At 37.1% G+C, this 13,290-nt stretch overlaps 1 protein-coding gene across 1 annotated transcript in view; it reads left to right on the top strand.

Moving 5' to 3' along the window:
• The window catches only part of LOC115219783 (tyrosinase-like), a 50,811-nt gene that overhangs the window by 27,443 nt on the left and 10,078 nt on the right, over nucleotides 1-13,290 (top strand). Inside the window, exon 3 of the mRNA XM_029790038.2 lies at nucleotides 11,007-11,141. Coding sequence (XP_029645898.2) covers nucleotides 11,007-11,141 — 135 coding nt within the window. The remainder of the gene's footprint in view (nucleotides 1-11,006; nucleotides 11,142-13,290) is intronic.

Raw genomic sequence — 13,290 nt, 5'->3', positions numbered from 1 at the left:
TGTTATCTTTGATCTGGGCTCATTCATTTGTTTTTACCTATTCTTTTCTATTTTCCTTGATATTTCCCTGTCTTTCTCCATCACAATTCTTTTATCTTTTATCTTTTACCTGTTTTAGCCATTAGATTATGGCCATACAGAGGCACCGCCTAGAAGAATTTTAGTCGAACGAATCGACCCTAGTACTCCTTATTATGAAGCCTGGTACTTATTCTATCAGTCTCTTTTGCCAAACTTCTAAGTTACGGGGGCGTAAACACACCAACACCGTTTGTCAAGTGATGATGAGGGACAAACACATATGCACATGCACACACACACATGTAGATACACACACACACACACACACACACATACACACACATATATATATATATATATATATATATATATATATACGACGGACTTCTTTCAGTTTCCGTCTAACAAATGCGCTCAAAAGGCTTTGGTCATTCCGAACCTATTGTAGAAGACACTTGCTCCCAAGGTACCATGCAGTGGAACTGAATACGGAACCATGTGGTTGTGAAGAAAACTTCTTACCCCACAGGCACGCCTGTTGGTTTTAACATCATATGGTACGGTAGAACATAGAGTAAGAAACCAGACATTGTTGTAGTTAACAAGAAGCATCGTTGTGTTAAAACACTGGTATGATGATACTTACGAGCGGGAATCAGAAAATAATGCAATTGTTGTTTGCATTACTTTTTCACTTATTTTCGGATATATTTAGATAGTATGAAGAATAATCGAATTAGCATTAATGAAGATAATTAATTGAAAAGTATCAGGATCTCAAAATATGAAATCTCACATGCGCTGATCTCAACCGTCTCGGGAACCCTCGTGGCCCCGCGAAGGCAATAAGCCCAGCTCCTTCCTCCAGACTACAACCAAAGAAAACACAGTCTTACTATATTTAGAAATTGTCTGACGGCGACGCGGCAAGATCATCAACGAATTGGATAAAATGCTTAGCGGTATTTCTTCCTGCTCCTTACTCTTTCACTCTTTTACTTGTTTCAGTCATTTGACTGTGGCCATGCTGGTGCACTGCCTTTAGTCGAGCAAATCGACCCCAGGACTTATTCTTTGTAAGCCTAGTAGTACTTATTCCATCGATCTCATTTGCGGAACCGCTAAGTTACGGGGACGTAAACACACCAGCATCGGTTGTCAAGCGATGTTGGGGGAGATAAGCACAGACACACAAATACACACACACACGCACACACGCACACATATACATATATATACATATATACGACGGGCTTCTTTCAGTTTCCTTCTACCAAATCCACTCACAAGGCTTTGGTCGGCCCGAGGCTACAATAGAAGACACTTGCCCAAGGTGCCATACAGTGGGACTGAACCTGGAACCATGTGGTTCTGAGTTCAAATTCCGCCGAGGTCGACTTAGCCTTTCATCTTTCTCGGGGTCGATAAAATAAATTACTAGTCAAGTACTGGGGGTCGATGTAATCGTCTTGTCCCCTCCCATTATAATTGCTGGGCCTGTGCCAAAATTAGAAAGAATATTAAAAAAATTTTCTCTAAAAAGTCAGGCAAATAACCAACTAGGAGGGAGATATTAAAATTCATTACAGAATATCTTCGAACAAAAATAAAAGACTGTTACCTGAATGACCATGGGATTGTATCTAGAAAGTTACCCTCCGAGGCACAAGTCCGGGCAAGGTTGTTTATGGAAGACCAGCAGTCGCCCATGAATACCAACCTCCCCTCTCCACGCCACCGATGTTATCTAAGGGGAAGGCAAAGGCCAATACAGTTTGATACCAGTGGCGTCAGTGGCGTCGCAACTCATTTCTACAGCTGAGTGAAGTGGAGCAACGCGAAATAAATTGTCTTCCTCAAGAACACAACACACAGTCCGGTCCGAGAATCGAACTCCCTACCTCATGATTGTGAATCCAACGCTCTAACCACTGAGCCATAATAAGGATCATAAAATGTATAAACACAGGACAGAAGTAAGCACTAAAATGACATTAGTTTTAGAAACCAAGATCTCTGGTACAACTCCATTTCCGAGAGCGACCACTTCCGTTTGATAATATCCTAAAACTAAGTGAGGAAATAAGAGAAGTTTGTTGTATGGTGATGCTGCTGCTGCTGATAATGATGATGATGATGTGATAATGATGAGTAGCCCTCTCTTTCTTTCTTCCTTCCTTCCTTCCTCTCTCTCTCTCTCTCTTTCTATCTTTGTCAATCGTAGTATCAAATGTAACTAATTGGTTTTTTCTTTGTCCTAAGAGATCTTGCAGGATTGTTATCAGGAGTGTTTCTTTTCCGCGCCTCGCACTTCTGCTGAGTTTGTTTCCTCGGATTTGCAAGTGACGAAGATCGGACTTCCTAAGTTCACTAAGGAAGGGAAATATTGTTGAACTCGTAACTTCCTGTAGAAAATCCACAAAGTAATAAATATTCAGTTTTATTTATTAAGTACTTGCGACAAACTGGATTTGAAAAGAATTAATTGAATAAAATACGTTCCACTTTATCACATTATGATGATGATGATGATGATGATGATAATGATGATGATGGTGGTGGTGGTGGTGGTCGTGGTCGTCGTCGTCGTCGTCGTCGTCGTCGTCGTGATGATGATGATGATGGTAATGATGATGATGGTGGTGGTGATGATGATGATGATGATGATGATGATGATGATGATGATTTCTTTATTAACCACAAGGGTTTGCATTAAGAAAAACATTATGGACAGCAGAGGATAAGCAATAATAAACTGCCAAACTGGAAAGCAGCAGGACCAGACAGAATTCAGGGCTAAGAGGCTCAGGTGGTTTAGGTCAACACACAAGCTAATTGCGTTGCAATTTGGACAATTGCCTACAGAGTAATGCAGTTCCGGAATGAATTGTAGAGGGAAAGACAACATTATTGATGAAAGATTGGTGAAAGGGCAATGAGGTTGGCAATGACCGACCCATTGTTTGTCTTAACCTCTTATGGAAAATGTTAACTGGCATACTCACAGGGAAAATATTTACGTCCCTTGCGGGAGACAATCTGCTTCCAGAAGAACAAAAGGGATGCCGAAAATAATCCAGGTCACCAAGGACCACCTTGCCACTAAGCATTTTGTCCGATGCACTATACATACATGCATGCATACATACATACATACATACATACATACATACATACATACATACATACATACAACATACATACATACATACATAGAAAGATAGAAAACTTCGAATTACCCGCCCTTGTTTTCTTTGTATCGTCTATCTGGATGTTTTGTTGTCCCTTTTTGTATCACCTAGTTGTCCGGATGTTTTGCTTTCTTGTCCCATTTTGTATTTTATATATGTACATACGTACGTACGTACATACATACATACATACATACATACATACATACATACATACATACATACATACGTACATACATACATACATACATACATACATGCATGCATGCATACATACATACATACATACATACATACATACATACATACATACATACATGCATGCATACATACATACATACATACATACATACATACATACATACATACATACATACATACATGCATACATACATACATACATACATACATACATACATAGAAAGATAGAAAACTTCGAATTACCCGCCCTTGTTTTCTTTGATTCGTCTATCTGGATGTTTTGTTGTCCCTTTTTGTATCACCTGGTTGTCCGGATGTTTTGTATTCTTGTCCCATTTTGTATTTTATATATATACATCCGTACGTACATACATACGTACATACATACATGCATACATACATACATACATACATACATACATACATCATACATACATACATACATACATACATACATACATACATTGGAGTCGTATTATAGACTAAAGCCAGAATAACAAAAGAGTACTTCTGTAGACTCCGGAAAATATGGAACTCATAGCTATCTAACATTTAACAAGACCATATCTCACAATGTTCTTGCAGTACCAGTGCTGGTACCAAGATTTGGGAAAATGGATTGGACATTCGATGAGACATGCAGTTTGGTCATCAAAATCAAAAAGGTACTGACAACCACCGGTAAATTCCATTTCAACAATGACACTGATAGGGTTTATGTGAGATGAAATGATGGCAGTAGAATCATAAGGCTATTCCAAACAGCCTTTGAATGTCGCATTGTATCACTCAGACAACACATGCTGAACAGTAAAGAAAGAAATGAGTATACTTTATGCATACTCAAAAGTGAGAGCAACATCTTCAAAGTTGGATAACTACTGTGCAGGTACTCTTAGAATAAAATTCTCTCATGCGACCCAAAGGACGCTGGACTGGTCTACCTAAACAGAAGCTTGGAGGAGAAGCAAACATCAGCAATACACAAAGCAATACATGGGTACATGTCGCGTAAGCTAGAGAGCAAAATCGGCATTGACACGAAAGGTGGTCTCACCTGGACCTGCGACAGATACATTACATCCCACCTAGAAGGATATGCCTTCGCTATTCAGGAACAGGAGATAGCTACTAAATTCCTGATAAACAAAAGGGACAGAGATACCACCAAACCTCCACGTTGTGCTAAAAAAATGTCAGCTCTGCTATACCACTGTGGAAGATATCACCCATATCATCAGCAGCTTTCCCAAAACGTCTACGAAATACTACCTGCCCTTAATGTGTGATATAGTTGCAAAGACTATATTACACTGCTATACGCAGGAAGGGATACCCATCAAAGACATGTCAGAACCAGCAGTATTCATACCTTTAAAAACAAAGAATAGTGGTGGAAAACCCTAATAAAAACATCAATTCAGTGCAAATATATCAGACCTGATATTGTTCTGTTGGACAGAGAACAGAAGCCATACACTGTTGTAGAGGTCAGCTGCCAAGCAAATGTGAATGTGCAATCTAAAGTCCAAGAAAAAGAGAACATTTATGACGAATTAATGCAGAACTTATAGCTCTTGTACTCTGACTATGAATTCTCGTTTGCATAGGTGCATTAGTTTACGTACCAACAAATTTGCACAAAAACCTTGAAATACTTAGTTTCTCTGAGAAAGAGCAAAAGAAACTGACGTGGGGTCTCTAAATCCAATCTATTTGTGGCACAGTGAAGATTTGTAAGACATTCCAAAAATTCTCTGTGTGAGATTCTTATGTGAATAGAGGTACACACTTGGGTTTATGCATCGATAGTTTAACCAACACACCAAGTCAACCACATATTTACAAACTCGGAGAACTCCCTTAATTCAAAAAGTCTTGTTGCTTTGTTAGCGACCGACTTCAATTCTCTCAATAAGAACTTGAATTAAATTCAAAGTAAAAAAACATATAATGTATTCATGGACAGTAATACTCATGTAAATTTTCACACATTACTTAGCTAACTGAACCACTTGTCTGTTTCCATACTGATGAAGTGAAAGTATCATAGTTCAGCTAACTAAACGATATCGGGGTCGATAAAGATAAGTATCAGATGAACACTGGCGTCGATGTAATCGACTAAAGCCTTGTGAGTGGATTTGGTAGACGGAAACTGAAAGAAGCCCGTCGTATATATATATATATATATATATATATATATATATATATATATATATATATGCGTGTGTTAGTCTGTGTTTGTCCCCCTAGCATTGCTTGACAACCGATGCTGGTGTGTTTATGTCCCAGGTACTTAGCGGTTCGGCAAAAGTGACCGATATAATAAGTACTGGGCTTACAAAAGAACAAGTCCCGAGGTCGAGTTGCTCGATTAAAGGCGGTGCACCAGCATGGCCGCGGTCAAATGACTGAAACAAGTAAAAGAGAGAGAAAGAGAGAATGCTATAAGAATATGAGCCCGGAAACGTAAAGTTGATGTGAGGTGTAGAAACGTACGTCGTGATTCCACTATTAAAGCTTGTTAAATTTCATCCTCGTGATATATTATCATTATTTTCTTAATCCTACGCAGAAAGGAGTTCCGTATATATACTCATACCTAGAAATAATACCCTGAGGTATAATAACATGTGGTAGCCACGTGACAGCATAGGAGCTCTTAAACGCGCATTACGAGGTTTTTACCCAAAATACCTTAAACAAACATAGATATGTTTCTTTATTAGCCACACAGGGCTGCGCACAGACGGGACAAATTACAAGGTAGATCTTTTCTTTTTGGGGATAAAAAAAGGGGGTTTGGTTTTCCATCAAAGGGGATCGTAAAAGGAAAGAAAGAGGAAAGCAAAAGAAAATGTGGGGCTGATAAAAATAAAAGGAAAAAGAAAAAAATCGATCAATAGGGATCGTTATCACAGAAATGTCAATATAAGGTGTAAAGGGAAGGACAGGTGAGGTTTACCCGTGGAAAGAAAAGCCTACGGAAAAGACCACGGTTGCCTCGGTCAATGAAGTCACATGTTATATTTTTTTTACAGATAGATAGATAGATAGATAGATAGATAGATAGATAGATAGATAGATAGATAGATAGATAGATAGATAGATAGATAGATAGATATACGAACTTACACACATGTATAGGCACAGCAGATACATAGTGACGGCAGTAACATATTAACCTTTACCAATATAATCGCTAGAAACACAGACGTGTCGGGCCGTTGGTTTAATGTTTTCCTGTTTATGTGTTTCATAGAAACAACCAAGCTACTAGTTCAATTTACTTATTAAGCTTAAATGCATGGTATTTGATATACAAGTACTCTGAACGAGATAATAATTTTTACCTTGTTCTTCGAGTTCTTTGAAATTTTAATTCGGCATTAATTTCATCATATACATTTCAAAAATTGATTTAAAATTATTTCACTGCCAACTTGTGTAATTAGTTGTTCGTGTGAAGTCATTCACTACTTCGTTAAATGTGGTTTGAATATTATCTGTTTTTGTTTGTAGTAAGTTATCTGGGAAATAGTATTGTCCAGGGATGAACTACTGACCTTAATATTTTATGTATTGTAATAAGGCGGCGAGTTGGCAGAATCGTTAACAAGCCGACAAAAAGCTTCAAATCCCGCCAAGGTGAATTTGACTTTCGCCCTTTGGAAGTCGATAAAATAAGTTCCAGTTGAAAACTGGGGTCGATGTGACTGATTTACCCCTCCCTAAAATTGCTGGCCCTGTGCCAAAATTCGAAGCCAATATATTATGTATTGTGAAATTTACTATATTTATGTACATATGGGAAGTGTTGTCGTACTAAATCTAGAAAATTCTATGTTCATGGTAACGTCCAAGTTATGTGATAGATAATAGTATTTTGTCTTCTGTTGTATGTCAGTAATTCATGCCAAGAAAGTAGCTACTTTAGTTTTAAGCTAGATAATCTGAGATTACAAAGCTTAAGCAATTTTTGTATAGGATAACACGTACAAACTGTTTTTAATTAATAAATTTGATATACTAAATTTGAAACTAATCGAGGAAGGAATATTGATTTGTTAAGTGGGTGGGGAACTTAATGTTTAAAATATAAAAAAAAAATTGGGGTTGGATTAGATATGCTGTGAAATAAAAATATTTTTTCGTGTCTAATATTAATCTTTTATCCTTTTCTTTCGGCAAATAAGGGAGACAACACCAGGCATGTTCACGCTCATTAGAGTTTGTCAGTGTAAACTTAGCCTTACTGTAACTTATTTATTTTATTGTACAGCATACAAGCTTAAATATTTACAATTAAACATATATTCTGGAGCCAAAAGAAAGAAAAATATTTAAAATCTAAATAATTCTGAGACGCCATCAACTTGACAGGTAATATTTAATCAGAATATTAAAATGCTTATGTACAATCAAATATGTGATTAAATCAAACTATATTTGTAGGAAACAACTAATTATCCTTTTTCCTCGGCAGTTGCGGATATGTTTGATTTATAATGCAGTTCCTAAACAGTGATTTATAGTCTCGCAGTAACTTTTTGTATTAACGAATTGTTAAAGTCTGGTAGTTAAACTTGCTCTTTTGGTGAGTTCAGATGATTTCTGGTCATTTTACCATTCAGCAAAAAAGACATTTTGATTTGTTGAATACAGCTGCTACTTTGCACTTTAACTAATGACCAATGTTTCTTTCTCAACTTGGATTTCATTGATTAACGCGCTTGGACCGTATTCTTCGTTCACTAGGAATTCCAGACTTGATGCTCAACCAAATTCTCCACATAACAGGAATTGAAGAGACCCCCATATAATAACTCGGTCAAATTTTAATAGATTGGTCAGTTAGAGTAAAGACAGGTCGTTGGTTCAGGAAAAAGCTCTTTACAAATGTCTGTTCACGTACTTAGTTGCTATTTTAGTTACTATCTTACTTGCTATTTTAACGATTTTTCCACCAATTTTTCGACCTCACCCCAAACAAACGCTTAAAAAGAAAAAAGTCAAAGATAATTTTAGAAAATTCTAATGAATATCAAAGCTAAATTTAATCAAACGTCTTCACATGATGATTTGAAGTCAGCTGAAGATAAAAATTTCAATAGTGACGTGTCTGAAATGAGGGTAATGTTTCTCAGTTAATTGATGACAGCGGTGATGTAATGATGCCAAACTGGCAGATTGTCAATTCTAGATATCTCCAATTTTCAGGTCTAGCAGTTTTCGATCAATCTCTTTTTGACAGCCGTATCTAATTTCTCGCGTGTTCTGATGAAAGTTATCTCCTCACCATCAGGACTCACCAGGTAAACTTCTTTGAAAAAAGGTAACTTTCACCAAAAGAGATCATAACTTAAATATTTTATTACATTGCAATGGAACCGTAAGTACATCGACTAATTCTCAACAGGTAAACGTAGTGGTCGAATCACCTTATGGATGTTTCAATTCGACAGAGTATTGTATACACTTCAGAGGTTGACTTATGATGACTAACTATTCCTGTCTGTTATTCATCCGTCTTATGCAGCTTTTCATTAGAACTTTTAGTCATTTTTGGTGCCGTCCGTTTAGATATGGTGTGTGTGTGTGTGTGGTGTGTGTGTGTGTGTGTTGTGTGTGTGTGTGTGTGTGTGTGTGTGTTGTGTGTGTGCATGTTTTCCGTCTCCTTCTTTCCTTCTCCAACTTCCTTTATTGTTACCAAGTCGTATGATAAAACATGTCAGTATTCTTTATTAAACCAGATTTATTCGTATTGTAGGATTACCAGAATTTGAAATACTTCTTTTTGTATATAATTCAAATAGTTTTCTAAATATTTACTGAACGTCTGTTACACAGTAATAATAGACAAGTGAATGATTTAACAGTCTAAAGTTGTTTTCAAGCAGTTAATGAAGTTTCTTTTGACGTTACGGTTTTTATTTATTTATTTTAGTTGTACGGGTGTTTTTATGAACTATAAATTCACCATTCCCACATTTCATTTATCTTATCTTCTTCTTGCTCTTTAGGTTTTCTTTGGCGAGCTAGCAAAAGTATTTAAATGTCGCTTCTTGTTCCAGTTTTTAATGTTCTTTTTGAAGCTTGCTTTCATCCATGAATTCACGGCTTGTTCCGGTTTTCTTTACGGTACATATTCAGTCTAAAACCTTCGCTTCTGTTATTTATGCTGTCTAAAACGGACTACATATTTCAAGCTATTGATGTTTTATCTTACTGCATTCATGACGTTTTGTCTTGTATTTTCTTTGAACATAAATTTAATCTATGGTAAATTGCTGTGTATCGTGTGTTAGTATACATCGTAAATTATGTATAGTTAATTGACTACTTCACAGATTAATTCTTCCTTTATTAAAAGACAGCTCTCACTTCTCAAGTTTTCCTTCGTTATTAAAAAGTAGCTTATAATAAAAGACTATAAATCTGATCGTTGTAGTGGCAAACTAATAACATCAGCACCTTTAATGTGGCTAAGTACGTGCATGTTTTCGTTTAAACGTGAGTTTGGTCTATTTCATTCTTTTATAAAATAATCTTATCTGATAACAGTTTCGCCGATAACTAAAAATATTTCTTTTGTTAATAATTTAGTTTGCTCTTTATGATAAGTTTTTAATTCGCGTGTTATGATAGATTTTTTAAAGTTTTATGACAAATGAAGTCTGTGCGGTAGATATTTCGGATTCAACAAAATTTCTAGATCATGGTTTCGGTTTTTCCTCGATGGTTCAAAGTATAACAAAATATTCACAAGAAAGACATTTCTTTTATTCACAACGTTCTTCTACGAAGTAGAAATAACAGTGGAAAATGCTTTGTTAAATTTTTTCAGTTAACAGCATGGGTGGTGTCAAATCTTTTGGAAAATATGGGGCCCTGTTTTCTCTAATGAGTATGTACAGACTTTTAAAGGTGCCTAAACTGAGCAAGTATCCAGAAGTCCTACTTGATATTGTTTGATCCTTCTCGAGCCATGCCTGGCTCATAAGGGCCGGTTTCCCGGTTTCCTTGGCGTATAGGTTCCCCACCTGGACAGGACGCCGGTCCGTCGCTGATGAGCTGCAAGATGCAGGAGGAAAGAGTGAGAGAAAGTTGTGGAGAAAGAGTCAGCAGAAGTTCGTCATAACCTTCTGCCGGAGCCGCGTGGAGCTTAGGTGTTTTGCTCATAAACACACACATCGCCCGGTCTGAGATTCGAACCAACGATCCCTCGACCGCGAGTCCGCTGCTCTAACCTCTCGGCCATACGCCTCCACCCCTTAGTTGATAGAGCTACCATATAACGAGCAATTCGAAAGTGTAATTTCGATATTTAAATAAAGGTCTCAGACAGTTATTTCCGTATGAGCTCCAGCGCATTGTGGTCACGCTCTGGATATTCAACTTATTAATTTCCAACCCAAGATATTATGAATAAGGTGATCAAAAAATGAAAGCGGTCAGCATATTTTCAAAAGCAACGAACAGCACTTTGGAACAAAATGTTCCTCTTTCTGTTATTTTTAATTTGTTCCACGAGTAAAGTTTTTTGCTTCATTTTGTCTGTTTATAATTTTGAAACATCTCTTTTCTCAGGTCCATGCTTTCATGAATGGAACATTTTCGGAATTGGTTACAGCTGCATTCGACCCTGTTTTCCAGCTTCATCATGCATTCATAGATAAAACTCTGGAAATTTGGATCAGAGAAAACCAACCAGCTTTCTCAGAGGTAAGTGTAATATGTTAAAATTATAAGAGAGTTGCAGAAATATTGTTTCGATTCCTAGCTGAAATATTATTTTCTCGACGGTGACGAGGAGGAGGAGGATTTAGTCAATCATGATTTAAATCTTTTGGGTAAGGCTTCTACATTGTTCGTTATGGAACCAGCTAATCTGATACGCAACAATATGAACATGGGCTCGAGATCCGGTAATCCTCTCTCCATATGTGTCTGTCTCTGAATCGAATTACATATCTTCACATTGTGGATAACAGTGACATATTTTTTTGTTCCCAAACAGCACTGTATACCTAAAACTTATCAAGGTTTTCTTCTTTTCTTTCTTTGCGCCCTTTTCAAGCCTAGCCAGGCTCGTGGGCCCGGCTTCCCGATTTCTCTGGCGTATGTGTTCCCCCAAGCTGGAAGGGACGCCAGTCCATCGCAGCATTGCTCAAGAAACAGGAAGAGTGAGTGAGAGAAAGTTGTGGCGAAAGAGTATAACAGGGGTCGCCACCAACCCCAGCCGGAGGTCGTGGAGCTTTTAGGTGTTTTCGCTCAATAAACACACACAACGCCCGGTCTGGGAATCGAAACCGCGATCCTCCGACCGCGAGTCCGCTGTCCTAACCACTGGGCCATTGCGCCTCCACTCTCAATGTTTTCAAGAGGCAGAAAATCATTTTTATTCAAACTTTTATTGGTTTGAAATTAGTGTCAAAATAATAGCTGTATGCAAATCATTTAAAAAAGCTTCAACAATTGCGACTTTTAAAACATCTTTCTTCTTGTTCAAGGTTGTTTAATTCTGAAAGTATTCTAGCCCCGTGGAGCATGGTGAATGAATTAAAGAATGCATTTATAATGCATTTATGCATTTATAATTTATTTATTTATTTGTTTATGCTACTGTGAACAATAAAAAAAAAACTCATTAGGTTTTCTTGATCTTCAAAGAGACATCTACAATACTAATTTATGAGTTATTGCTGCTCAGATACACATCATGAGCAAGATATCACTTTCCTTTGTTTCGATCGGTGTGTAAGAAATAGTGCAAAGGAATTAACTCGTAAATTTATAAATAAGTCCCCACAGACGGAAGCAAGAATGAATAAAACAATGAGAGCAGAAGAACCTGTTGTTCTGGGAAAAAATCCTGAAGATTATCCGTTAAGTAGTATATAGTAGAAATTAAATATTTTGTGATATGTCGACAAGATTCTGACATTTTGAACTTTTCACTCAAAACTATGCACGAAGACCTCAAGCTGACAGAATCGTTTGCGTGTCGGTCAAAGTGCTTAGCTGTATTTCCTTCGGATCTTTACGTTCCGAGTTCAAATTCTGCTGAGGTCGACATTGCTTTTTATCCTTTCGGAATCGATAAAATAAATACGAGTTGAGCACTGAGATCGGTGCAACCTGCTTTTCCCACTCCTCTAAATTTGCTGGTCTTCTAACAAAATTTAAAACCATTGTCATTATGCTCAAATTCCGCCAAGGCCAACTTAGCTGTCATCCTTTTGGATCGATAAAATTAAGTACCAGTCTAGTACTTGGGGTCGATATAAACGGCTTACCCCTCCCCCTAAATTCCTGGCCTTGTGCTAAAATCTGAAACTATTTATCCTATGCACATCTTGTTTATGCAAACGGGTGTATAATTGTGAAATTTAAATATTGCAACCCCTTGATTTGTAGGGCACCATTTTAATGTTTCATATATGAAATGGTATTGAAAAGTTTCTGGCTTTAAGTGTATCACGAAAGGCCCAGGACCGCTGCAATAAATGTGTGAATCTGAGATAGGAATATGTTGAATAAATTCATAATTAACGGATCTTCTTGCATTTTCTTTTACCTAAAGCCAGGAGCTTTTCAACACCCCCTCGTTTGATGTAATACATCATATCTAGTGCAGGCCAGGCATCTTGAAACTACAATCGTGCGAGCATTTGTATTCAGCACAACGAAGTAATGAGAATTCCATAAGTTATTCAGTGTATTTGTTACATACAGTGCCAACTTTTATCTATTCACGTATGTAACCACGTACGCATATCTGTGTGAAAAACAGTCAGCCTTTTTACAGTTTTAATACAGAGCCGTTTTAATACACACATTTTTAATACACACACTTTGTATGTTTTTCTAT

The sequence above is a fragment of the Octopus sinensis genome, linkage group LG15 (genome assembly GCF_006345805.1).
Source record: "Octopus sinensis linkage group LG15, ASM634580v1, whole genome shotgun sequence".
In the NCBI taxonomy this organism is placed as follows: Eukaryota; Metazoa; Mollusca; class Cephalopoda; order Octopoda; family Octopodidae; genus Octopus; species Octopus sinensis.
This window is presented reverse-complemented; position numbering and strand designations above follow the sequence as displayed.